Source organism: Cryptotermes secundus, unplaced genomic scaffold (assembly GCF_002891405.2).
Source record: "Cryptotermes secundus unplaced genomic scaffold, Csec_1.0 scaffold43, whole genome shotgun sequence".
NCBI lineage: Eukaryota > Metazoa > Arthropoda > Insecta > Blattodea > Kalotermitidae > Cryptotermes > Cryptotermes secundus.
This window is the reverse complement of record NW_019723298.1, coordinates 1,137,248-1,165,230: the sequence shown is the minus strand read 5'-3', so window position 1 is coordinate 1,165,230 and position 27,983 is coordinate 1,137,248. Positions and strand designations below refer to the sequence as shown.

Genomic DNA, 27,983 nt, shown 5'->3' with positions numbered 1-27,983 from the left:
GAAGCTGATTACTCACCTCCATCTAGTCCCGAGGTCAAGAATGGTGGAAATATACCTCTACTGCCCAACACATCTTCATGGCATAGTGCTTAATTAACTAAGCACAGGGACAAATTTACCTGTTGTCTTTTGCCCTTTGTACAACCACATCACAATATCTATCAATATATGCAGAATAGACACGATATATAACTCATAGATGCCTCGCTCCTTCGTGACCTGTATAACTCCTGTTCATGCAATGTGTTAGCGCCGGACAGTTCGTTACTATAGTAACCCAAAATTGCTAATGACTGATAAATCTCACCTAACTTTCTGTATGTGGGCAGAGGGATGCTATGATAACTGCATTAAACTGACAAATACAGACTCCAAGACAGGATGTTTTCGGTGACAGCAACAATTTCTTGTATGGAAGTGTACAACTCGATTGTTCAGTATAGATACTGACGCTGAGTGTAGCTTTACTACTTTGTAGGTTGTAATGTATAGAGTTGAACAGTACAAAGGCTTTCAGTGACATTACACTCACACCAAGTTTCATGAAAGTGTTTAAAATTACGAACGTCGATACATAAAAACCAATATTCAGGACATCGTAGGAAATGAACACCAGTTAGCAGCACACACACCCTACCCCACCCCCCTACAGAACCATTGCAAGAACCAACCAAAATGGCTACACGTAGCAGAAAGAAACGAAACCAACACACCAATAAACGTAAGTAACATTACAATCACAGCGATAGAATAACAGCATATAAAGTATCAATCTCTTAAATAAAATAACTAATATAACCCATTATCAAATATTACAGGCACATCAGACCCACGATACATGGGCAAGCAAAAGTAACCATGATAAACCTAACCTCTAAAAGTTTTATAAGCATTTTACATTACTCGTAAAATGCGAAATACAACAGCGTAACAACAGAGCAGCAGCTTTTCTCTTATACGCCTGATAATGACCATTTAGACCGAAACATGTAATATAAAATAGATAAGATGGGGCAAACATCCTCTAAGTGTGACTTAAATATATGGATGGAGTTGCACAGAGACTGTAAAATGAGAATGCTAAAACTGGAATATGCAGTGCAACAGGAGGCGTCAATACAACACAGTGTTTAAAATCAATTTAAAAAAACTCATCAAGGGAACCAGACACACTGGTATTATATACACTAGATTTATGTTTTCTTATAATGCATGGGGAAAAGGAAGCCGCATGAAAACAGCTGGTCAGAGTATCCAAAGCTGGAACCGCAAAGTGCGTGAGAGAGACAAGAGGAAACGGAACTCTTGTTACGCTTGTTACGAGCTGCTTGTGTGCTATTCTAGTTCCGTCATTCCGCGCCAAGGTTGCTGCTGCTGCTTGTGTTATCAAAGTTACTCACCACGCTGGTCTTGGCTCCAATGTTTTGCATTATACAACTCCCACGGTGCCTCCGTTCTCTGCGTAATGAATTTAGCCACAAACGTTCGCAAAATACCACGACCTCTCTCGATTAGAAGTGAAACTAAGCTGACGGCCGGCTGAAGGAAACTGTCGGCCGTCATATTCACGCACGCTAGAATACAGGATGTTAGAGGAATATAAGGAGAACTTCTGGCATTTCGGGCCCTAATTTTGAAGTATACCCACATACCTACATTATTAATTAGCTAACTAACTAGGTACATCTATGGAGTCCTTCAGAAACTAATAGCTACCCATCTACTCAAGAAACTCCACGCATTTTGTGCAATCCGAAGGTTCGTTACAGTGTTCGCAACAGCCTATTACGTGTCTCTGTCTTGAGACAGATGAATGCAGTCCATATCCGCGGATCCTCTATCCTTAAGATCCATCGTAGGGAAATTGCTTATCTGAACAAGCAGTTATTTTTAATTGGTATGGGTTACTTTGAGTACCCTAGTACTGAGGCCTCAGTTTGGCTTACTGTACCAGCCTCCGAAAACGGATAAGGAAAATAGTAGGACTAATAACTGGTGCGGGAAATCCGAAGTCCTCGGAGATAAACCTGTCCCACTTGGACAACCCCGTGGTTCATCTCAGGTCCCTGTGGTAAAGATCCGGTGATTAGCAGCCTGAGCGGGGCATACTATAAAGTCAAGCAAACAAATAAGTAAACAAACTAACTAAATCTCTTGACATAGAATCCAAACATCCTACACAACGCCACAACACGCAATTCGTAATACTCTATTATAATGAAATGATCTTTCTATCGAACACAGGATATTGGCTGTACTAACACACATTCTCTTTTATGAAACTCAAGGCAATTGTTATGAGCATGGGTCCAGAAATACTCTCGCCCGCTCGCACGAGGGCGTTAAAGGAGTTGAGTTGCGGATAGAAAATTGGAAGACGGAGGGAACTGCGTTATGAGAAGCTTAATAAATTGTATTCTTCAATACAATTAGAGTAATCATAGAGAAATGTGTATAATATTGTCACGTGTTTGGGTTGGATTGGTTAATTTGTAACTGGATTTATTGAATCTTTGTACTTCATAATTATAACACAATCGCTAATCTATGCTCTCTACGGTTCACTATAATACATTATAATTCTTCTCAGCTCGTCTTCACTAGGTGTTGCTTCGTTACAAATCTCAACAATTCAGACGTCTCCGCTCCCGTGCTCACCCATGCCAGCTGGAACCTCTCAGCCGCAACCAACTGCCGACTCCACGCTGTAGTCTGTCGGTCAGTCGACCGTAGAGTCAGATTTACTTTACAACTGGCGATTTAGCGTCAATCAGTTCGTCTTGGCGGCAAGCCCCTTGAGACCCATGAGCAGTACTCTTTTTCTTCAACTGAACACTTGCGGTTACAGTCCTTATGTAACATCCTCTCTCACGAGAGGATGGCGCTTGCAATTGCTGCTGGCCCTCGCCAGCGCAGTCATACTCGGGTCCGAATCCTGAGGGACTCATAACCATATTTTACTGTCTCAAATTCAAAGCTCCTCCAATCTGGAGGACTAGGTCCCCTCATTTATATCTCCCAGGAACAGGGTGCTCCAATTACATCCACAGGCACTGGGTTCCCTTTTCGTCTCCCCTTACGACTCGCAAGGCTGCGGTGGAAGTACTAGACCCCGCCTCCACGCGGGATTGTCGACCGCAATCCGGTTGGTTTTCCTTATATAGCCTCGGCATGGAATGTATAGAAAACACCGTTTCCAATAATTTCTCATTTTCGTGGCTGTTCGTTACCGCGGAAATGTGTTTATCGTGCCGTTTTCTAGCAATGAATCAGGTTTGTTACGTGTTTGCCCAGCCTTTGCCTAACAACGGCTGCCTTTTTCGGTTATCCTGTCGCAATATTTGGAAAACCTCAAAGAGGGAGGCTATTAGGAGGGCCTAGCCCTACGTTTGGATGGAAGAATAGTAATGAACTGTAGCTTAGTAAACTAGACTGTATTCATCTGGCTCAGTAATACAGTATGCGCCAAAATTACAGTACTGAAACTCGCGCATCTCGAACGCGCATGTGCGTTTGTCGACGGGGGCATAGCTCCAGCCGCACGTGTTCCCAGTAGTGAAAAGGAAGTTGTGTTGTGCAGTTGTTGGAAATGGGTCTCTCGACGGAGGAAAAAGTATTCATAGTTTAGTATTATTTCCGCTCATACGGAAGTGGTCGCCAGACAACTCGCTTCCTTGGTCTTGAGCGGCCAGATATTATCGTCCAGAAACCGCTACACAGCACATGTGTGACGATATGGTGTGCCGCCTCAGCACACGGTATATTAGGCCCCTATTTCAGTGAGGATGAGGAAGGCACTGCTCTTACCGTCACCCAAGAACGCTACAGGGACATTGTGATCGGACCATTTCTTCAGGATTTAAGAAGGTTCTGTCGTGCAAGGGGCCTTCATATGAATAGACAGTGGTATCAACAGGACGTCTTTTCATTTCAGTACTGATATTTTGGCGGATACTGTAGTATTCAACGACGGATTCTTGTTAACGCTATAATTTATCTTCTGGTTCCACTCCTTTCTTGCCAGTCTCAGCGACTATGAGCTCTTGAAACAAGATCCCGTTCCTTCGAGTTAGATATAAAGCAAACTGGAAGAGTCTGAGCCAGTGGATTTTATGCTACAGTTACAAATTACATTTTTGTATGCTTCAATATGCTTATATTGCTTTCGCAGTGAAGAACTATTCGTTGTATGACCTGCTGGTAGGTCATTTGACGACAATCTAGGGACGAGAAAAATATACGTTTATGTGCGGTAAAGTTGAAATAACGGAGAAGTGGTCGTGGCACATTTCAAGGTACTACCTAGACCTGTTCTGGCGAGAATAAGTAAAATACAAAAATTTAAACCAAGATAACTGGTACCCAGGACGGTATTAGGAAAAAGTATCTTCTGAATAACATGTGATACGTCAGTATTTAGCCAACTTCACCCAAAGATTAAATTTTCACAGTTCGTGCCATTTTTTGTAACCTAGTTCTAGCAACGTATTTATAAGTTCGAAACACCAAAACATAATTTATGGCGATTTAATACCATATAGTGTCGTCCTTTTAAGATTTATAAAGAAGAAACATATTTGAAAAATGTTAATAATATAATCGGTCCACCTCATTATTACAAATAACAGATAATCCATCAACGTATTTTCAATGCTTTCGTTTCGGGCAGACTCAATATAACATATTAACGTACTAAAATTTAACACTGGTTATTTTGATCGTTGAATACTTGTAATACTTAATGTGGATTTGCTTACTAAAAAGGGAATATCTCATAATATAATACAGTTGAATATGATAGAGAGCAGTTTATGTTATTGCGGCCTAAAGATATAAGAGATAAATATGGTCTCGGATTAATTATATTTAACACATATTTAAGTCACTGCTTTACTTATTATCGGGAACTTTTACCAAGACCTTACAATGCTACTTTATTTACATATTTTTTCTGTTCTGTTCCGCTGTTGCGAACGTCACTTTGTAGTTGAACCAACTGCCTTTACATTTTGAATTTTGCTGTAATTTTATTCACTTTATAATTTTATCTTCTCTTTGTCTGTATCTCAGAACCACAACGTGGAAATTCCGTCCCAGAATTTCTGTTCATGGGTTATAAAACTTGAAAGAAAATGTTGCATGTGGTGAATCTACTTTACAATATGATTTTTTTAATTCGCTTACTGTGGGGTAGAGTCCAGCTGGGTCCACTCTGCACGGCGGCCACTGATTGGCCTATTGTAGCCTGCCCCGGGTGATTATGATGATGGAGAATTTGGCGGAATGAAAATTGGCAGGGAAAACCGAAGTACTCTGAGAAAATCCGCCCCAGCACCACTTTGTTCACCACAAATCCCACTTGACCAGACCCGGGATCGAACCCGGGCCGCCGCGCTGGGAAGTCAGCGACTAACCGCTTGAGCTATGGCGCGGCCTCCTACAATGTGAAACTTGATTGAACTGTCCAACGCTGAAGCCCCGTGAATGCCAAGTTTGACGCCAACTACGTATTTGAATTACTCATCGTTAACACGGTGAAGGTTCTTCCGTTGCTGTGATGAACGGTGATGTCCCTTGTTTCTTACTGGAAACTGATGTAAGAAAGCTGTCAGAGTGGGAAATTTTAGTGTTTGCTTCTTCAGGAAGTGGGCCGTGGCATGTGACCAGAAAATTTACTAACCACTCCACGTGGCCAAGGTTACCAAGTGTCACTGAGAATATTTCCGGAGCAATAATTATTAAGAGGAATAAAATTGTAAAAATAAAACTCACTGGCCATTACTAAATGTGAAGGTTGGCCGCGCCATAGCTCAAGCGGTTAGTCGCTGGCTTCCCACCGAGGCGGCCCGAGTTCGATCCCGGGTCTGGTCAAGTGGGAGTTGTGGTGGACAAAGTGGCGCTGGGGCGGGTTTTCTCCGAGTACTTCGGTTTCCCCTGCCAATCTTCATTCCACCAAATTCTCCATCATCATAATCACCCGGGGCATGTACAATAGGCCAATCAGTGGCCGCCGTACCGAGTGGATCCAGTTGGACTCCACCTCCCACTAAGCGAATTAAAAAAAATTGAAGGTTAGTGTTCACAAAAAAGGGGAAATTAAGAGTTTCGTTTAGATTTTCATACGTTTGTGATAAAAAAAAACTACAAAGATGGCTTCACAAAACAAAAACAAACATGAATATTAATGGCAGAAGTAACATGGAATCTCAGAGATTCAAATGTTAGCTATCAGAATAGCCTAACCATGCTCCTTACTAAGAATCTGGAACGCTGAAAAAATTAAAAAGGACAGAACAAAGATCGATTTGGTGCAACTGTTTAGAATCTAGAATTATAATCCGCAATTTTGTTGCTTAGGACACCATGTAAACCCGTTGTCCGCTACGTTAAGGATTTGGGATAGAAAACAGAGACCTTGACTCAGAAGCTTTTGTATTCTTATTATTCCAGTTGGCTTGATTAATCCAGCTAGACAGTCTTCTTAGAAGTGCATCACTGTTCTCTCGCATCTGTAGCCAGCGAGCTATGAAACACAAATAACCAAATTCAAGCCTCTGAGAATAGCTACTTTCTTTGCTGTTTGAACAGCGTGTACTACATGCCTGCTGCATGCTGCCGAACCTAGCGACATGCACTTTGTTTCTGGGTTAATGACGTTGATTAGGGGCAATGATACAGTACACAGGAGTACTAATGTGTCTACTTGGAAATTTGACAACCTGCCATGCCAAGGAGTTGGCTATTTTCAAACTATACTTAAATCATTACAGGCCAACATTCTGGATTAAAGTTAAATATGAAGAGAAAAACTTTAACTAGAAGTCAGAACATCGTCACTATTTAGAAGAAGTAACACAAACATCGCCGCTCACGGTAACCAAGTGGTCTAGGCCGCGCCTTAGCTCAAGCGGTTAGTCGCTGGCTTCCCACTGCGGCGCCCCGGGTTCGATCCCGGGTCTGGTCAAGTGGGATTTGTGGTGGACAAAGTGGCGCTGGGACGGATTTTCTCCGAGTACTTGGGTTTCCCCTGCCAATCTTCATTCCACCAAATTCTCCATCATCATAATCCCCTGGGGCAGGCTACAATAGGCCGATCAGTGGCCGCCGTGAAGAGTGGACCCAGTTGGACTCCACCCCCCACTAAGCGATTTAAAAAAAAACGAGTGGTCTAAGGCATGTGCTGTCTTCGCTCGCTCGGAAGCCGGGATCGTGGGTTCGAATCTCACTCAGGGCATGGATGTTTGGTGTTTGTGTGTGTGTGTGTGTGTGTGTGTGTGTGCGCGTGCGTTTTTCTGTGTTTGTGTACAGGTAGAGGACTTGCGATGAGCTGATAACCCGCTCAAGAAGTCCTACCGAATGTCTAAGGTCCAGTAAACCGAACTGAAAAGGAGAGATCCATGGAGGTAGGCCAAAGACCAGATCTGGGCTGTAGCACGAAAGGGGAAAAATAGAAGTATAATTGCATTCATTTTGTATGAATGTCCCAAGATAAGGGAAGAAAACGGAATAAGATTATTTGCGAACACTATGCTGTGGATAATATTTGTAAATAAGGGAGACGCAGTAGCAGAGCAACAAAAATGGCCAAAATGATAAAGTTAATAATTTATGTTTTTCAACAAATATTATTAGGGTGAACAGATCAAGAAGAATGGGATTCTCGTTGGGTGGTAACTGTATGCACAATTTTGGCCAGGGAATTTCAGGAAAAGATTCATAAGCGTGGATATGATGATAATGCTGAAGTATCTTAAAGAAATGGGCGTGGGGTTGTATTGGATTCAGCTGGGTCATGATAAGGTTGTCAGGCAGCCCTGAACACGGTAATGAATCTTCGGTTTCCAAATACGGCAAATGTTTTACTAAGATAAGTACCTACTTTTTCGAAGTAATTTTCCAGTGCAAGGGACCAGCTCTCATATTCCATGAGACGCCTGTTTCATTCTCCGAACACTGAACTTCACGTGTCTGCTGTCACCTGGCTCATATTCCATGAGACGCCTGTTCCATTCTCCGAACACTGAACTCCACGTGTCCGCTGTCACATGGCTCATATTCCATGAGACGCCTGTTCCATTCTCCGAACACTGAACTCCACGTGTCCGCTGTCATCTGATTCATATTCCATGAGACGCCTGTTCCATTCTCCGAACACTGAACTCCACGTGTCCGCTGTCACCTGGCTCATATTCCAGGAGACGCCTGTTCCATTCTCCGAACACTGAACTTCACGTGTCCGCTGTCATCTGACTCATATTCCAGGAGACGCCTGTTCCATTCTCCGAACACTGAACTTCACGTGTCCGCTGTCACCTGGCTCATATTCCAGGAGACGCCTGTTCCATTCTCCGAACACTGAACTTCACGTGTCCGCTGTCACCTGGCTCATATTCCAGGAGACGCCTGTTCCATTCTCCGAACACTGAACTTCACGTGTCCGCTGTCACCTGGCTCATATTCCAGGAGACGCCTGTTCCATTCTCCGAACACTGAACTTCACGTGTCCGCTGTCACCTGGCTCATATTCCAGGAGACGCCTGTTCCATTCTCCGAACACTGAACTTCACGTGTCCGCTGTCACCTGGCTCATATTCCATGAGCCGCCTGTTCCATTCTCCGAACACTGAACTCCACGTGTCCGCTGTCACCTGGTTCATATTCCAGGAGACGCCTGTTGCATTCTCCGAACACTGAAATTCACGTTTCGCTGTCACCTGGCTCATATTCCAGGAGACGCTTGTCCCATTCTCCGAACATTGAACTTCACGTGTCTGCTTATTGTCACCTGACTCAAACCCAGAAATAGAAAAAAGGTATATACTGACGGATTTCTATAAAAGTCTGTATAAACACAAGTAACATAGAACACTGGAGACCACTCAGTGGATGTGGATGAGAACATGTTCCATTCAAAATGGAGAGGAGGGAAAAGTATTGAAGTCATTAAATGTACGTTAACTCGTTATTTTTACGGTAATGGTTATGTTTAAAATATGCAACGTTTACTAAGAGCATTTAAAAGCAATAGCATAACGACCATGAAACTATTTTGGTTCGATGACAAAATCTGCTAACACATTATGAAAATGGTGTTAACTATAAACACATTGACGGCTGTGTATGGGACAGACCGTCTAGAAAGTTATGTACGTAACTGAACTATAAAAGCGTACACTATGTTATTACAGCGATATACTTCGAAATTACACCATTTTCATGCTACAATTGCAATTGCAGCGTAGATGATGGTGTTGTACATTGACCAACGTGTGTATTTTTAATCTTCCCGCAAAACTATTTTTTGATGGTTAAACGAAATAGTACCGTGGAAGCTTTCCATATGGTTATGGGCTTTCAATGACACAGAACACCTACTTATGGTAGAAATTTTTCCGCCTGTATTTCGATGCGTGTCTGTGTGTCACCGATAAGCAATCACTGAGAGAGAGAGAGAGAGAGAGGAAGAGAGACAGAACGCACAAGAAAAAAGGAAACAATTGTACCAACAAGACAATAAGTGCGACATTGCACATTACCTAGTGTTCCACGAAGACATGATGATATAAGATGTATTTATTTTTAATTTTTAACAAACAAATTTAATATAATTTCCAGTAGTTAATGAACTATCAGCAAATAACTAAGAACATATAGTAATAATAACTTTGTTTAACCACCATTCCGGGGCGTGAAACTGACCACTCACCTCCAAATAGTGCAGAGGTCAAGAAAATATGGATCTGTACATCCACTCCCTGTAAGCCTTCATGGCGTAGTGCTCACTTAGTTAAGCACAAGGACAACTTTACGTTCACCTTAATCACCATTCAGTGGTACTCTATTGATAATAGCTACATATCCTTTCAGAATGCAGCTGTAGCTACTGGTCAACGCGCAGCAAGAATAGCAGTTGTGTTACAAGTAATGTAATTTTGGTCTCATGATGTATACAAAAGAGTTTATGCGTATAATTAATACGTTTATATAAATAATTATGTAGACAAGAAAGAATTCCGTTTCTCTCCGAATAGGCCGTGAGCCAATATTTCAATCGACAGAAGGAGAAGTTATGTAGATATATAAGTAATACAAAACACAACATGATCATCAGACACAATATATCTCATCTATGTATTATGTAATGGAATATTACATGCTGTTTGATTGCTATGCTATGACACTTGGAATTGTAACACGAGTTAAATCCGGAATTACCTTCACAAATCTGCCTCTTTAGCGGTTCAAGAAGGATATGTAACTGGCAGTTTTATTCAGTTACGTATACTGAAGAATGCTTTCAGTGACAACTAATGCATGTCGTTGAATCATATGATAAACAGTGAATAAAGAATAACTGGATTCTGTAAGTGGTCTGATGTGAAGTGTTGTCCAGGCAGTTTCTTGAAGCAATAGATTAAAGTAACTAAGAACAAGTTTAGGTACTAGATGACAGAGCTACCAACAGCCATACCATGTTGAAAACACCGGTCCTCGTCCCGTCACCGAAGTTAAGCAACAATTGGCTTTGTTAGTACTTGGATGGATGACCGCTTGGGAACTCCATATGCTGTTGGCATTCCTTCACCCGATCAGAGTGGCCGCGCGGTCTAAGATATGAACATTCTTCGCCTATTAGAACACTGTGGTCGTGGGTTCAAATCCCATTCGAGGCATGAATGTCTGTGTGCTTTTATCCCGTGTTTGTGTTCTGTGTGTAGGTAGCGACCTTGTGATGGGCTGATTCTCCGCCCAAGGAGTCCTATCGACTTTGTATGGGATTAAGAATCTGAAAACCGGCCAAGGCTCATCAAAGAGTTATAGAGCCATAGACAAAAAGATAGACCAGAGAGCGCGAGCGCGCGCGCACACGCACACACACACACACACACACATATATATATATATTTCTATAAATGTGGACGAGGTCCGATCGTAATATCTTATTTTTCGAAACAGACTTCAGCAATTACAGAAATAACCTTGGTAGCTGTGAAGGATATTCTTAAAATAACATCTTTATACCATCTAAATATTTATCTTGCAAGAATAAAATGTTAAAATAAGGGAGGAAACACAGTTTTTTAAACTGTGATATTTGTCAGTACATAATTAATTATTTCTAAGTAGCACAACAGGAAGACAAGACACATTTCTGTTTTCGCATTGCAAATAGACAAATCATTTTTGTAATTAATGACACTGAACTAAACACTCTATTAGCTGTGCTATTTATTTTTCATGCGGAGGCGAGAGACGAAGAGAAAAGGCGAGGAAAACCTAAGAAACCTATTTTTAAACTGCGTCTGATTCTATAAATTTCAACTGACCATGGGTGCAGCACGGGTTACTGCGCTGTTTGAGGAAAGGTAGTAACAGTTAGCAGCTCTTATTTGAAGGACCTTAATACTGAATACAAAACGATTAGCAACTGCTGACTGAATACTGAAATTGTAATCTACCCCAAAACTACAAAACTTACGTGGGGCCTATTGAATCTTCAATTTACCATCAGTTATGTCTTTGTGAACCGGTCACGCTAGCCAAGCGGTCTAAGGCATGTACTGTCTTCGCTCGCTAGGAAGCCGGTACCGTGGGTTCGAATCCCACACAAGGCATGGATGTCTGTTGTGTGTATGCGTTAATTCTCTGTTTGTGTTGTCCTATGTTTAGGTAGAGGCTTTGCGACGAGTTGATCACGTGTCCAAGGAGTCCTACCGTCTGTAAAAATTATCAATGAAACTGAGAAATCAGTCCTATTCTCCAAAGTGGGAGCGAGAGGGAAAATGTCTTTGATATGAGTTCTATGAGCTTTCACTTCAAAAGTCACCGTCCTTATAAAATATCATTTACAGGCCCTATGGCATATTTTTGCTATTTACGTTTTATTTAACAATGCTATTAGTAAAGACGATCTTATATTCTGGGGTATAACGGCGTATAGTGCATTGAAAGACAACCGACGTTTCGGAGGAGCATGACGCTGCCATGTTCAGGGCTTCGGAATTAGTAACTACGACCGTATAGCATTCAATGACTGGATGGTGGTGAACAAGGACATAGAAATGACGTGGAAAAACCCCGCCTTGTTCTAATTTGAAGCGATTATCCTGCAGGAACTGAAGAAAATCACGAAAATATCAGGGTAGTCGGTATCACGGGCTGAATTTAAATAAACACTGGAGCCGGCTTGCACACTCAAAGCTTCAGTTTCCTCACACGGAGCAGTGACAGGCCTATACGTCACGTTTTATTCTATAAGGTGACAACAAAGCGGACATCCATGTTGGTGGGTCCCTTGCCACCACGGCATGACGCGTACTCAGGTCGTAGATGGAGGAGGCGCCCTCCAGGTATGGAGGGTAGCTACGAATATATTGAATAAGCAATCGTGCATAGCCGACAAGGGGTGTTTCTCCAGCTTAGGGGTTAGGCGTGGGGCTAACAACTCCTCACCGCAAAGAATAAGCTTGTTACGAAAATATTCAAGAAACCTGGGACCTGGATGGATTCTGTGGATAAACGACGTAATATTCACTTTTGATGGTGACAACAACACGACATATATTCGATGTTTTGAATATCGTTGTCCCCTTTACTAATTGTATCGGGTTCCTTTTCGGTTTCCTTCATTTTCTCTCACAATCTGTTCAGCACATCCCAAAATACCACAAACAGATCGGTTTTCCTGAGTTAGTGTTTTCATTCATGATCCCATATGCTGACACAGGAAAGATTACGTTAATGTATGGACTCACTGTTATAGGCCAGTTACGCAGTTAACGCAGTGTGGAATAACACGCTACAATGTTCATGTTACTTGAATTACGGCATGACAGGAAAAAGAGTATGACTCATTTTCAAGGAACTGTTCCACTGAACAGTTTGGTATAGAGATAACTCTCTGGCCTACTATTTGCGAGACACCCTTTTTAAACGACATAAATCCTTTTGCTGACACAACATAGTACAAACTTGGAAATGGCTGTACGTACTTGCCATTATATGTTAGCAATCAGAAAATTTTAAAATGTAAACAACTGACAGCATATTCAATAATAGCAGAGTACAGTGATGCGTTCTGTGCAGCGCCCCTTCAATCAAGAAATGAAGGGGTGCATATATATATATATGAGAATGTTTCAGTCTAAGCAATACTGGTGTTGGTTTAACACCAAATCACGAAATACTAATACAAAGACAAACATTTCAAACCTCTGTGTAGATTTACTATGTTACGTAGTTAATATTTGAATAGAAAACAAGAAGACAATTACACATTCTACAATATTTCAGGAGAGGCTATGCTCTGAATTGATTTCAGTCTCAACTTCTCAAAACTACATTTTAATAATTTCGAGACATGGGAGACACAATTTGAAACATACATATATATTATGTATGGAGACAGTCATGGTTTGTTTATTTAAAACATGAAACGAGCACAGTTCCATATTTGCAATACAAAATTGCATACTTTCATTTTTCTTAGGTTATAATTCTGTGTGGGGGGGGGGACGCGGTAGCATAGTTGGTTGAGGCACTATGCTACAAGCCGGAAGTAGCGGGTTCAAGTCCCGATGAGGTCATTGGATTATTTTTCAATTGACCTAATCCTTCCAGCCGCACTATGGCCCTGGGGTAGACTCAGCCTCTAACAGAAATGAGTACCAGGAATATTCTTGGGGGTAAAGGACGACCGGCGCGTAGGGCTGACAACCTGGCCGCCATCTATGAGCCGTTTGTCTACAAATTATGGGAACCTCAACATCTCACAAATCTATGGGCACCCAAGGCCTGTTAGAGGGATACCTTTCCTTTTTTTTTTATAATTGTGCGGCAATTTTGCATTTCGTTTCTTTATCTCCTTCTTGACGTGGAAGTGGAGGGACTGGGAATTGTACTATGTTAACACTTACTCGCTGTCTGTAACAGCTGATAGACAAATTTCTACAGAAGTGATTACCTTCAAACTATTTCGATATTTTTTCCAAACATATCTGGAATACCTTTAGTTAAATTTGTCTGCAGTATAAATAAAAGGAAATATATAGTATAATGAATGCATCACAGTTATCACTGTGCCAGTGGTGAGACAGAAGGGATGTGACACAGGGACCGCGGCCTCTAACAAGGCACTAACCTCACAATCATCTGGAGGTACTGAGGAAAACAGTTGAATTTCTGTCAGTATGATTGTTTCCCGACTTTGATTCGAGCTGTTTACCTACAGAATGAGAAATGTTTCACCAGTCTCTAATAAACAGGAACGAGAAATTAGGCTAAATCTTCTAGTATAAATGAACTGCCTAATTATTATGAATACGTAATCTACATCAAAAAGAAAGACGCTGACATATCTTAATGAGATTAGATGAAGCAAAGGGGAGACACAGTTAACAGCCCCGATTGCAGAAGGTGATGGTATTTATGATGATGGTTATGATTAAGATAATATTTCCGGAACATATTTAAGAGCAAATAATAGTGATGAAATACCGTGTCTGTATCAAAACCGGAAGCATTATAAACAAATGTATTATATTGTCACGTGTTGGGGGTTTGTAACGCGACAAATAACTTTACGCCATATTGAATATAGCGAACTTATTCCACATTCGCTCGTACACTTATACAATTCGCAATTACAACATTACTGCCATCGGCAGTATCACAACTACTTCCTCTGCTCTCGGAGACTTTACGATCCACACGATGTCACTCCTGATCACACATTGTAGCTCACAGACTGCTCAGCCGGCTTTTTATACCGTTCCCTGTTGCCTCGTGTTACCAGCGTTGTCCCCTGTTACGTCACAATGGGAAGTGCTGTTACGTAACCGCGGGGGAGGGCGGCGGAGTGTTGACTGGCCTGTTACCGTAGCAGCGACAACGCTCCGATGGTGTTACGTCACCGCTGGCGTGGGAGGGGATGTCCTGCATAGCGCAATACGTCACAATATTTATAATAGTAAATTTCAAAACACCTGTTTCTCAGGATTAAAAGAGTGACACTTTGTTTCGACTTCAAGAACTCGTAGATGCCAACTTCTCTTTCTCACAATTCCGCAACCAAGATATGTTCAGTGATTCCGCAACATGACCTTCGTGAGGTTGACATCAATAACGAAACAAATTTACGTAGGTTGTCGGCACATTAATCCTTTTTCTCCTTAAACAATTGTCACTTCGAATTATGGTCATTTTCATTAGAAGGAAACAACTTGAATTTTATCACTAGAAAGCATGAGGTTGTTGGCGCAAAGAAAAAACTCTCAAACTGTATTCGGAAGGTACCTGATTCGAATCCCGACTGGGACACTCATTATCCCAGCTGAGATCCTGGTCGTTCTCCCTCAGTCCCTCCAGTACATAGAGTAGGCCATGACGCTGTTAGTACCAGGACCGCATAGCGAAGAGTGGTGGCACGATTAATGAACGATGACCTGGGAATTGTTTGGAATGTGGCAATTTCCTTTGACACGTTTGTACCTGTCTACCAAACTACATGGTTTCACATTCCAGAAGACCGTAGCCTTAAAATCTGTTAGCAATATCTTTCATTTGCTTTGAATTATATTATTGCACACATCTTAAGTTTTACATTTAAGGCAACTTTATTGCGAACTACTTCAAGCAATGTGTCCGAAAGAAAAGTACTGGATTTTTTTGAGACTTCATGAATTTAGCTACTTAATATTACATTATTAAATCATATTACACCTTTTGTGGTATGGGTTTCATACCAGTATGAAATATTTCGAAGTATTCCTAATGATATATGCACTGTACATATTTTTATTATAGGCATTCCTCACTCTTGAAAATGGTTACATCCATGGAGAAGGTTCATAATGCGAATTGCTATTTCCCACAGCATCAAAGCTATAATCAGGAGCATGCTCTGACAATTGGAGATCCTATTACGCTCTAACGATGGCAATAAATATTTTAACTGAATACGTTCCCTTATCAGCCATGATTGCCAAGATTGCCAAACTTATAAAATCAAAACTGCTAAAGAACAGAAAACTCTTATAGAAGATGCACACAATGTCAGAGTGTGAGGCGAAATGACTGAGCGATATTGCTTGCATTTGCCCACGTTTTCGTTCATACAGGTTCGTCTTTGTGCACAGAGAATTTCGGACGAGACTGTTCCCTTCGGAAGTCAAACATATCGAAAAGGTAAAAAAGGTAAGGTAAAGCTATCCCTGTAACGGGCCATGGAGGCCCATAGGGTTGTGAGACGTCGAGGTTCCCACATTATCTAGACAATTGGCTCACTGATGGCGGTGCGGTTGTCAGCCTTAGGCGCCGTCCGCCCTTTAACCCCCCCCCCCAGGAAGATTCCAGGTACTCATTTCTGTTAGAGGCTGAGTCGACCCCAGGGTCATATTGCGGCTGGAAGGATTAGGTCAGTTGAAAAAAAATCCACCTCATCAGGACTCGAACCCGAGACCTCCCGGCTTGCAGCACAGTGCCTCAACCCACTACGCTACCGCATGCCCCAGTAGGAGCTTAATTACTGAAGTCCGTATGAGTCAAATTTCGTGATGTGGATTTTCGTAAAGTGAGAACCATTTTTACAGTCTGTTATTATTTCTCTCTCGAGCATTCACACAATTCTGCTCGACGCATGTTTCTTCTTGACCTAGTAAGAGGAATTTTCCTTCATATGTCGAATGAACGTGTTTTTGTCACGACCGTTGCCAAGTATCTTTCACATTCAGTAGTCAACAGTAAGGTCGATAGATTGGCTAAACAGCATACAATTTTAGATGACATTTTATAGTTGTACTGGTTTTCATGGAAATTGTCCTATGAAGTAGATGGTGTATTTCAAGAATATTTCACGCTTGATTGATTTGTTGATCATACAGAAGTAATAGTAATAATAATAATAATAATAATAATTCATTTCTGGCACTACTGCTTACTGCTTAACAGCTGGCTGTTAATCTGATACAAACTGCTACATGTTTCTACCATCAGAAAATTTAAAAACCAGATTATTATCTTCTCACGAAACCTCAAGGTCTTTTGTTTAATACTGACAGAGACATTCCAGTTCAAAATGACAAAACACGCATGACACAATCAACACACGATTAAGAAATAAAATTAGGAATAAAAACGCAGTAGAAATTTTACAAAATCATAGCAGGCCCAGTTTTAAAATGAGTGTTTGAAAACTGGGCCTTAAATGGAGTAGAAATAAGACAGGGCGAAGCAGCATAAAGAAAGCATTTGAGTGACGGGGCCTATTTCTTTTCGACATCCCTGCTATAAGTAATATTAACTTCTTAAGAAGCCCAATTTAGGTGATAATAAACCCATTATCTACGGACGATATACATAATACTTTCAATTCAGTTCAATTTCATTCCTAATTAGGGTCAACAGCCACAAGGCCAGTTACAGACAAAGCACATTGTAGAAACTAATAATCACATTAAGGACAACCACAACATAAAGACAAGAGACAAATTACGGGCAAACACTGGAGAAAGAAAACACATTAATAAAGAAAAAGTGGAAAAATAATGAAGAGAAATACACAAAGAACTAAGAATTAAGAACTGTATGAATCAGGAATATTAGGATCTTGAACGCATATTATTAAAAATTTAGGTACACGATTATAAAGTATGATTGAGAAAACCCTCTCCGATTGCAAATATGTCGAGATCTTTACCCAGCGCGTTGGCAGCATAGGCGCACCGAGCAGAAGGACAGTGTTTATTAGAGGGACAAACACTAAACAATGAGAAGTCCCTAACACTGCGTGTAGGAACACGAGGACTAGCAGTTTCAAAGAAAGAACTGCAGGATTTAAGGCCACGATAGACCTGAAAGAAAATGCATCAAGGTAATGTCTCTTTTCACGCAAAGAATGTAGACTTAATTTCTCGAAGGCAAAAGTATAACTATGTGGAACATTAGGGGAAAAATAAGGGTAAAACAGACGGGAAGAAAACTTCTGCTTGCTGCGTTAAAGTTTGTTTGAATCGGTAACCAAAATAATGAATTGTTAATGAGGTTGACTTTATAAACAATTCAAAACGGACAATAAAACATTTTTTTGAAGAAAATGTATCACAACGTCCAGTAACTTGTGAACTAGTTGTAACTTTTCGAAACAATCCGCGTTTAGCAGTAAGTTTTCGGGTCACAGGGTCTCGGAACAGAGTACAAGCGTATGTAGATAATGGTGTGGCTAGTTACTTATTGGGTACGTTGCTGGGATGGCTATAAAGCATTTCTTTTCTATTTCACTAGATGATGGCCGTCTGTCAAGAATCCAACTGGCAAGAGTCTGTTCACCACTCGCCGTGCATGATAAACATCCACATTCCTCTCACAAAAGCCTTGCGTAAAACTTCTTCTATGTGGTACATCAGTTAGTGTCAGCTTATGTGAACGTGTCGTCACCCTTCTTGAAAAGCCACTTGCCTTCACTTCGCTCTAACTATGAAACTGGAGTCACACAGTAGATCTGTTTTGATGCTTAACAATGGAAATGTTTTGGGCGATACTGTAAAAATTTTAAATAATTAAGGGATCGAATGTAGTAATTAAATTTAAAGGAACGTTCAAAAATATTTAAGAAGTGACTTGGTTCATCCTGGTCCGTCACACCAGTAACAGTAAAGGTAACAAAGGTAAAGTTATTCCTGTAGCAGGTCATGAAGGCCCATAGATTTGTGAGACGTTGACGGACTCACATTATCTAGACAATAGGCTCACAGATGGGGGTAAGTTTTTCAGCCTTACGTGCCGACCGCCCTTTACCCCCCAGGATGATTCCTGGTACTCATTTCTGTTAGAAGCTGAGTCGATCTCAGGGCCATGGTGCGGCTGGAAGTATTAGGTAAATTGAAAATAATCCACTTCATCGGGACTGGAACCCGCGACCTTCCGGCTTGTAGCATAGTGCCTCAACCAACATTAGTAATAGTATAAAAGATTATTAACGACGTCCAGTGTGATGTAAAGGATGAAAAAAAAATATATCAATCAAGGTATGAAAAGTAACAGTGAACGAAACCGGGTTTAAACGTTTTCTGCCTAGAATACACAGAGTGCAGATCTTCAAATGATGCTTCTCATTACAATCCCCCAAAATGCGTATCCGAAAAAGTTGTTCACCCCCGCATTGTGGGGGCCATTCCTTTTTGTCATCTTGCGGCGTAAGGTACAATACAGGTTATGTAGTACACAAACATAACGTATCACTATACGAATCTGATAGTATACTTTATCGTAAATCCCTTTCTGTTATACGACTAAGGCAAATAGCTTTGAAAATAATAATTCTTTTCTGGGAGTTTTAGTATCTCATACTGGCAGTATAAAAAAACATTTCTCTTGCCGTTTGACGAATCAAACCATTCATTTGCAGTGTTAAAATAATTAAAATAAATGCATGAAACAATTTATTTAACGAAATATTCAGTAGTAAATTTTGTACGATATATTTTTGGTGTATACTGAGGCCGCGGAAAGAAACCTCACGGATCCACTCCTATAAATTTCTTCGCTGATATGTTTTCCCTTCAACTGACTACCCAATATTCCCGTCCACTTTCTGTAAACATTCTGTTAACAAATATTGGAAATGATAACCTTCGTTAGCGACAACCTGTTTTGGCTGGTTGACGTAAGCCAGAAGATGGGTGAAGAAGGCTACAGCAACAGGTAGAAAGAGAAAGTCTTGAAAGACGACGTCTTTGTCATCCTTGGAAATTCTTTCATGTCCTTAATATAGTGAATATGTGAGGATGTTAGGCATGCCACAGAATATTCATCCTTACAATACCTACACTAGGTCTTCGAGAAAAACAACAGTTTAATTGGCCCACAGCACCCAAATACATGTACCAAATTTCAGAATCTCATAGAAAATGTCATTAAAATGCGAGGTAACCTTCAGCAGGTCAAATGTATGGTGAGCAGACAGACATGATGTGCCTGTGGACCTTTATTTTTTCTTCGCTTCGTGTGAATTGTGCCAAAAGAAATCTCCATTGTGTAACGCATTTACACTACATTTAGCATGTAGGCAGATAATGGCTTCGCAGGAGCAATGAAGAGACATGCAGAAAGTAAGGGATTAGACCTGATATATTTTATTCTTTGAGGAGTTTCCATGTCTGTCTCTCACCTTCTTTAGAGGAGTGTATATAACACTGTTTCCCCCCCCCCCATCATCTTGGTTAACAGCAATCCAAGATTTCACCTCTAAAAACAAACTTCAGGTGCCAAAGAATACACCATTTTGTTTTAACTTCACTGTTAAGTTTGAGAGTCCTTTTTTTCCTTTTGGCGCTACAGCCCAAATTTGGGCCTTGGGCCACCTTCATGAAATTCTCCGTTTCACTTCAGTTTACTAGACCTTTGATATTCGGCACGACTCCTTGAGCAGGTAATCAGCTCGTCGCAAGGCCTCTACATGTACACGAACACAGAAGAACGCACACATACACAAACACTAAACGTCCATACCCTGAATGGGATTCGAACCCACGATCCCGGCTTCCGAGCAAGCGAAGACAGTGCATGCCTTAGACCTCTCGGCTACCGTGACTGGCTGATAGTTCTCTACTTCTGTTTAAATAAATAATACATCGTGCCAATGCAGGTCTTGTCTGTTCATTACAATATGTATCTAGTGTATGATTACACCTTCATTTTCAGTCTAATATTTGCTGTAACTTAGAATAGGTAGTCAATACTTGCTATAACGCCGGTCACGGTAGCCGAGCGGTCCAAGGCATATACTGTCTTCGCTCGCTTGGAAACCGAGACCGTGAGTTCGAATCCCACTCAGGGCATGGATGTTTAGTTTGTGTATGTGCGTTTTTCTGTGTTTGTGTACAAGTAGAGGCCTTGCGACGAGCTGATCACCCGCCCAAGGAGTCCTGCAGAATGTGTAAGATCTAGAAAAACCGAAGTGAACGGAGAAGTTCATGGAGGTAGGCCTAGGCCCACTGGGGCTTTAGTGCTAAGGAAAAAAAAAACTTGCTATAACATCAGATTTTTTGGTTGTCAGGATTGTTAATAACATTTTGCTAGAGATGAGTGTCGACCCAACATTTCGGCAACTTGTCCGGCTCAGTAGTAAGGCGGGTCGGTATGTACAGGCGTTTGTCACAGATAAGACTGTTGGCATTTAGAGCAGAAGAAACCATTTTACGAGAACCATGCATATGTACCTGCAGTATGTCCTAGTGAAAATGTGATCTGTCACACGTTAAGAATTGGCTAGTGCTGTAACGGCAACATCTTATCACATATTATGAAATAATTCCGGCCCGAGTAAAGTGCAGTGAGCAACAGCGGTTACGACAAGGCCTCTCGAATCTCATCATTGGCCTCAGATGAAAGGTTTATACTTACTTACTTATGGAGCTGAGCCCTTCTTGAGAAGCCAAATCTACAGCTACTCAATAACTTCCCATCATTTTATGGAATCCGAAGGTTCATTACCGTGTTCGAAAGAGCCCTCCACTGGTCCCTATCCTGAGCCAGATCTGTCCAATCCATACCATCCCATCATATCTCTCTTAGATCCATTTTAATATTGTCCACCCACCTACGCCTTGGTCTTCCCAGTGGTCTCTTTCCTTCTGGCTTTCCCATCAATATCTTATATGCATTCCTTTTCTCCTCCATTCGTGCTGCATGCCCTGCCCACCTCATCCTCCTTGACTTGATCATTCTAATTCTATTGGAGAAGAGTACAAGTTATGAACCTCTTCATTATGCAGTTTTCTCCAACCTCCTGTCACTTCATCTCTCTTCGGTCCAAATATTCTCCACAACACTCTGTTCTCATACACCCTCAGTCTATGTTCCTCCCTTAATGTCAGAGACCAAGTTTCACACCCACACAGAACCACAGGAAAAATTATAGTTTTGTACATTCTAATTTTTATGTTTTTGGACAGCAGACGAGAAGACAAAAGGTTCTGGACTGAATGGTAGCAAGCATTACCCGAGTTCAATCTCCTCTTAATTTCCTCCTCAGTCAAGTGTATACTAAAATGAGGAAATAAAGACATGCCATTTAGTCGTATAATTAATTATAGGGAGAGAACCTCTTCTATATAAACCAAGTCTCTCAAAACGTAATTATCTTCATCAATTTCTCATGCAATTCAACTTTTATGAGACTTTATATTTTAAATATAGTTGATATTGTGACTTGTATAACCATTGCTAGGCAACAATTCAGCAAACACATTCCCGCGTGAGCCAACACTCAAAACAATAGGAAGTCCATTGCTAGGCAACGGATGAATAAACACGCCTTAACAACAGAGGCTCTGTTTTCTGCGTGGTCAGTGCAAAGTGTTTATAAAGAAGTGTTCGGCCTGCGCGTTGTGGGAAGCAACGAAAAGTGAATTCTCGAATTTGAGACAGTAAAATATGGCCGCGAGTCCCACGGGACTCGGCCCGAGAATGACTGCGCTGGCGTGAATCAGCAGCAGTTGTAAACGACAGGTCCGTCCTCTCGTAAGAGAGAGCGCCCACACCAACAAACCCGCAGCTGTCTGTCAGTAATAAAAATCTGGTCGTAAGCCCCATATGGGTGCTTCATTCCAAGATAGACTGGTCAGCTGACCGTCGGTCGTAACATAAGATTTAGACTCTTAGAGCAATATAGAACAGAGTCGAGTTTCGAGAAGTCACCTTGCCGGGATATGAACTAGGGAGCAGAGGATTTGAATTGAGCCGAGTCTTCGGAATTGGCAGTTGCAGAATGGCAAGAAAGGAATTAAGCGGCGCAAAGAAGGCTTCTGTGATTTGAAGTGCCGGTGAGACCGTTAGATATCCGTTGCCAGGATACGACTACTGAAGACTGAAAACCCTAATGCATGTGTAACGGTGAACTGTAAAGTGTGTAGATCAACGATAGCGCCGTATTACCTGTAGTGCCGAGACGAGTGCATAAGGTGTCAATAAATTCAATCATTCAANGTCTGATTTCCTAACCAACTCAGTATGGGATGGTACACAAGAACAATATTAGTTTCGAAGAAAGCAGTCTTCTGGGATTTGGCACCGTGTATATGTGGTGTTAACCGACGTTTCGGAGGAACATCGGTTAACACCACATATACACGGTGCCAAATCCCAGAAGACTGCTTTCTTCGAAACTAATATTGTTCTTGTGTACCATCCCATACTGAGTTGGTTAGGAAATCAGACAACAATGAGGAAAACGCTATTACGAATAACGACCAACATGAAGGAGAGTGATAGTGTAACTTCTGGGTCACTATTACTTCCCCTGAGGCGGATATAAGACTTCCGTATGAACGATATTATCTTCACATACATATGTTTAGCAATATTGAGGTTTATCATTATCACTGTGCAATTTCAGGTTGCAATCTCAAACGTCTCTTGAGCATTTTATGAACATTACGTAGTTGGTCAAGAAGGAGCTAATATTCTCCTCGATCAGTGTATCCTGAATTTTGTGTAAGTACTGGCAATATCTTGACGCGGACATGTGACGTGTATTATCACGCATAAAGGAGACGGTTTACAGTTTAATATTTGTGCGTGATATTGGCGGGAGATTGCGTTAAACGTCGGCCTCGACGCACCATTCTCTAGTGTATATGACTGGAAAGGAATATAGGAGAAAGCAGGGGAAATTACTAGCACTACGTCTTCTGTAGTAAATAATGAAATTTCCAGCCGAATTCTCAAAGGATCTTACACTAGACTTAAAAAAAAACGCAATTACGTTGGGGCTCAACAGTCAGAGAATACAGACTGAAAAACTGAATTCGTAAAAGTGGTGTCGTTGGAAATAAAATTTCGTAAGCGAACATGCATTACTTTCAACGCTGGATGGAGGTATAGTTAAATAGTCAGAACGGGTGTAATCGTACACAGCATCGCAGCTAATTATAGAAAGATGTTGGACATTTTCCATTGTCTGAGGCATATCTGATATAAGCTACACGGATCTTGGGCACCTGGCTCTAGTCCCGCAGTCAGGTGAGTTGTTGCTATTATACTGACATATTTTATTACATTTATTTTACGTTTGCTGGCGATGCTTGGGAAAGAACTAGAAACCCCTTCGACAGGGCTAGTATGCTTATAATTACGCCATTGAATTTTATGCTCAGGGAATTCGAAATATGGATTTTCTGCCACAATTACTCGTTTATGTTAAGTGGTTGTTTCATTTTTGAGGTCATGACATTGTTAGGGCCGTCATATCAAAAGAGAAACTGTCTGACATTAGAATCAGTGCGTTCATAATTCTCTTTAAAATGAAAGAAATTGTAGTGGTTTGGAGGCTACTGCCGTACATATGGTTATGTGACCCTCTGCATTACAGCCTGATAGCTGTCACAATATAGCTAACAAAGGAAGGGTACCGGGGAATATGGAAAGGACAAAATATACTTCTTTATGAGATTAGTTTAAATAAACTGAGATAAAAACTTCTTATTTTATATCTGTAATATAATTACATAGAATATTTTATACTGATGTGTAAGCATCGTTACCTGAAACAGAGGGTGAAATTAATTTACGTAGGAAGAAGCGGAAGTTTGTAATTTGGTACAGGATATCTGAGGAAAATGTCCCTAAAATTTAATTTCTATTAAGCTTTATGCTACAAATAAGTTATAAAGAATAAAAAACTTTGTTTCAGCTAATAATAATATATTCAGAAAGTAAGGGATATAGCATTTTGAAACATTTACGTCAACAGAGTCTAAAATATGATTGCTTTGAACTTCTCGTTTGTTACAGTTTGTCATACTAACGCGAAGTCTGACAGAACGTTCTTGAGGAACAAAGTGGGTTTTCACGAGTCTGTAGCATAAGTTCTAAACGCTTGTCACAAGGTGCTCAAAGATTAAGTTCTGAACTGTGTATAGTAGGAATGTTCTTGAAGTATAGCGTAATTTAAAACAATCTTCTGCTGTTTTTCTTCCGACTGTATGTAGAGAGCCAACGTAATAACACCGTAACGACAGAGATCAGGTATAAAATATCGTTTTTCATCATTCTTGAAATGCAGCCATGCTTAAGAAAATTAATTTCAATTAAATTAGCTTACTGAAGTGCTTCGCAACGTCCACAATGAAATTACAAGCAAGCATTATAAAAATAATTAATATAGATTATGTGAACAGAGAGCATGAGTGGTGATTATGATGATGCTGATGATGATAATAATATTAATAATGATAAATATAATAATCATTTAAGTCCTATGTGCGACGAAAGAAGGTTTAGTTGACACGTACGATAGGCACAGTTTTTAAGCTCTGATATAAGAGTGGCAGATCACAGCATACCGTATCCAAAATGCGCTTACAACGAAGTCATTAATGTCAAGCTCAAGCAAATTCTGCAAACGATATAAGAATCCGAATAAACATGCACAAGAAAACCTTTGTTGATTAAAATTAGATTTGAGGAAGAAGTGCTGCGCCTTAACATAGAGATAGTATATTCAGAAACGTGCTCCAATGTTGGCTTCTCCGCCCACAGACATTGAATAGTTAAATGGTTGGTGCCAATTTTACAGACAAAGAACCGTTGTTCTGTTCCGAGATATAATCGGGCCGTTTCTCTAAACAACAGTAAAGGTAAAGGTCTCCCTGTGCTTAAATAATTAAGCACTACGCCATAAAGATGGGAGATTAGATGCGTATAGCCAAGTTTTATTGACCTCGGCATTAGGTGGAGGTGAGTGGTCAGCTTCACTTCCCGGCAGCTTTACCCCCGGGTAAAGAGTCCCCGGTACCGATGTGATAGGACACGGGGTGGGCCCCAAAGCCGGTCTGGACGATGTGGAGAAAATTCTTGACCCTACCGGGGCTCGATCTTCGTTCAGCCCATAGTCAGCGGTATCCCAGCTTTATATCTCTAAACGACAGTAGCGGTGTTAATTAAAGCCTCTTCCTTGTTACTGAAATTGTGTTAATGTATTTGGGTTTCAGAAGTGTTAAGAATTGTACCTCGGTACGATTCCATTCCTGGAAGAACTCCATCCCCATTGTACAGGAGTATCCCTCTTGTTTGGTAAGTCACTAAGTAGTTTTCAGAACACAAATGGGTGAAACCTGTGTGCGTGCGTGTGTTTCTCCGCTGAATCCAGAAACCAGACTGACACAGCTTGGTGCTCGCATCTGACTCAACCTCACCAGCTATAAAACCGTCTCATATCTCTTGTGGGGTTAGAGGAGAGGAAGTTTTAACATGACATACTCCTAGCTATTTACCCTATCCGAAACGGTTCTCTTTATAATGTTTTCAAAACTCTGTGTGCTCTCTCCTACTTCTCTTCAATGCATCACACAAAATATATATAGAGAAGGCACCGGCGTATAGTACATACCCTCCTCCCCTCTCTAAGAACGCTGTACTTTCCGCTCCGCGCTAAAAATCCTTCCGTCTCCTCTCTTTCGCCTTCTTCGCTGTAGCACCGTCTGCTGCCAGAAAATTGTGAGACATATTTCAGTTGCCGCCACGGGTCGACTATTCCAATAGCTACCCAGGATCGTCATTAACTTCCTGGAAATTTAACCTCATCCACAAAGCTCTGGCATCGTTATGTAAAAGACTTCCGAACAAACAGTCTTACGAAGTAAACTGGCGGTCGTGATTTTCGGAAAGAAAACATCCTGCATGAGACAAATGTAGCAAACGCACTACATTCAGATAACTCTAGGACCTTCTTTCATACAACATCCAGGCGACAACATAAAATTCCCCCTTCTCCCTCCCTCCCTCCCTCCCTCTATCTGTCTATGGCTATATAGGACTTGCTGACCATGTCCTTTTCTTCAGTTTCTTTAACTATACACAGTCGGTAGGACTCCTTTGACGGGGGCTCAGCCCGTAGCAAGGCCGTTACCTAGACATAGAATAACACAAACACAGCATAAACGCATACAGACATCCATGCCTCGAGTTGGGTTCGAACCCACAATCCCAGTCTTCGAGCGGGCGAAGACGGTTCATGCCTTAGACTGCGCGGTCTCTGTAACTACTGCTCCTGAGTCACGGACACAGGACTCCTCACATTAATCTGTCTACTAGAGGAAAGTAAGCGCGCTGCTTCAATCTTCAGACGCTCTAACAACGAGGGTCCACTTTCCCGTCGGATGCAAGACTGAGTGAGCTCCAGAACCTGTCTTGAAGTGTTAACATGCCCCTGCTGGGGATCAGCCAACCGAGAGCCAGTCACTATCCTGACTTGTGAACTACTGAGCACACTCAGGTAAAACAGCAATACTTTACTCCGGTAAACAGACTGACCAGTATTCTAACTAGTAAAGCTTTCTTTTGCAAATACGACGCCAGAAGCTCGAGCTGTTGACAAAAGAAAATTGTTATATATTTCAGATACGAGTATATGGATATAGCATTACAAAACCTTACAAGGGTTGACACAAATGTTACTTGCCTCTCAAACATTTACATGGCCTACAAAGAAATGATATCTAGTTGAATTTTACCAAATTTTGCAAAGCAATGAAAATGAAGTTAGGAATATGTTTTCGCAGTTTGTACGCATTGAACAAAGGGTGTTCTTATTGACACTGAGAATGCCTTTAAGCACACTATTATTATACAATTTTAAAGTAATCTGTGTTCTTCCTTCTAATTGTGAAATTATGTTTTACACCTTACAAAACTACCACCAAATTGTTATGTAGATTCCGAGGTTCAGTATCTTGAATTATATAGTGGCCCATTCAACCTTTAAGATTATGCTTGTAACACTGAATGACAGAATTATTAAGGTGTAATGACTTGAAGCCTTCCGACGAGCTGATCACCCGCCCAAGGAGTCCTACCGAATGTGTAAGATCTAGAAAAACCGAAATGAACGGAGAAGTTCATGGAGGTAGGCCTAGGCCCACTGGGGCTGTACTGCCAAGGAAAAAAAATGACTTGAAGAGGTGAGGAAGGAAGCAACCTTGACCTGA

General features: G+C 41.1%; 1 protein-coding gene, 1 long non-coding RNA gene and 1 pseudogene across 9 annotated transcripts in view; 2 read left to right on the top strand and 1 right to left on the bottom strand.

Moving 5' to 3' along the window:
* LOC111861617 (tropomodulin) overlaps nucleotides 1-27,983 on the bottom strand; it is a 154,399-nt gene that overhangs the window by 75,647 nt on the left and 50,769 nt on the right. The window contains exon 1 of one of the 8 annotated variants that reach the window (XM_023846326.2): nucleotides 26,007-26,174. The exons of the other annotated variants lie outside the window; for them this stretch is intronic. Within the exon in view, the coding sequence (XP_023702094.1) occupies nucleotides 26,007-26,045 (39 nt within the window). The 5' untranslated portion in view covers nucleotides 26,046-26,174. Of the gene's footprint in view, nucleotides 1-26,006; nucleotides 26,175-27,983 lie in introns of those variants that run through there. 8 annotated transcript variants of the gene reach the window in all.
* On the top strand, nucleotides 653-26,074 carry LOC117282096. The gene is made up of 2 exons (XR_004512704.1): nucleotides 653-721; nucleotides 25,989-26,074. It is a non-coding gene; the product is annotated as an uncharacterized LOC117282096 (long non-coding RNA).
* LOC111861672 lies at nucleotides 10,458-10,576 on the top strand (annotated as a pseudogene).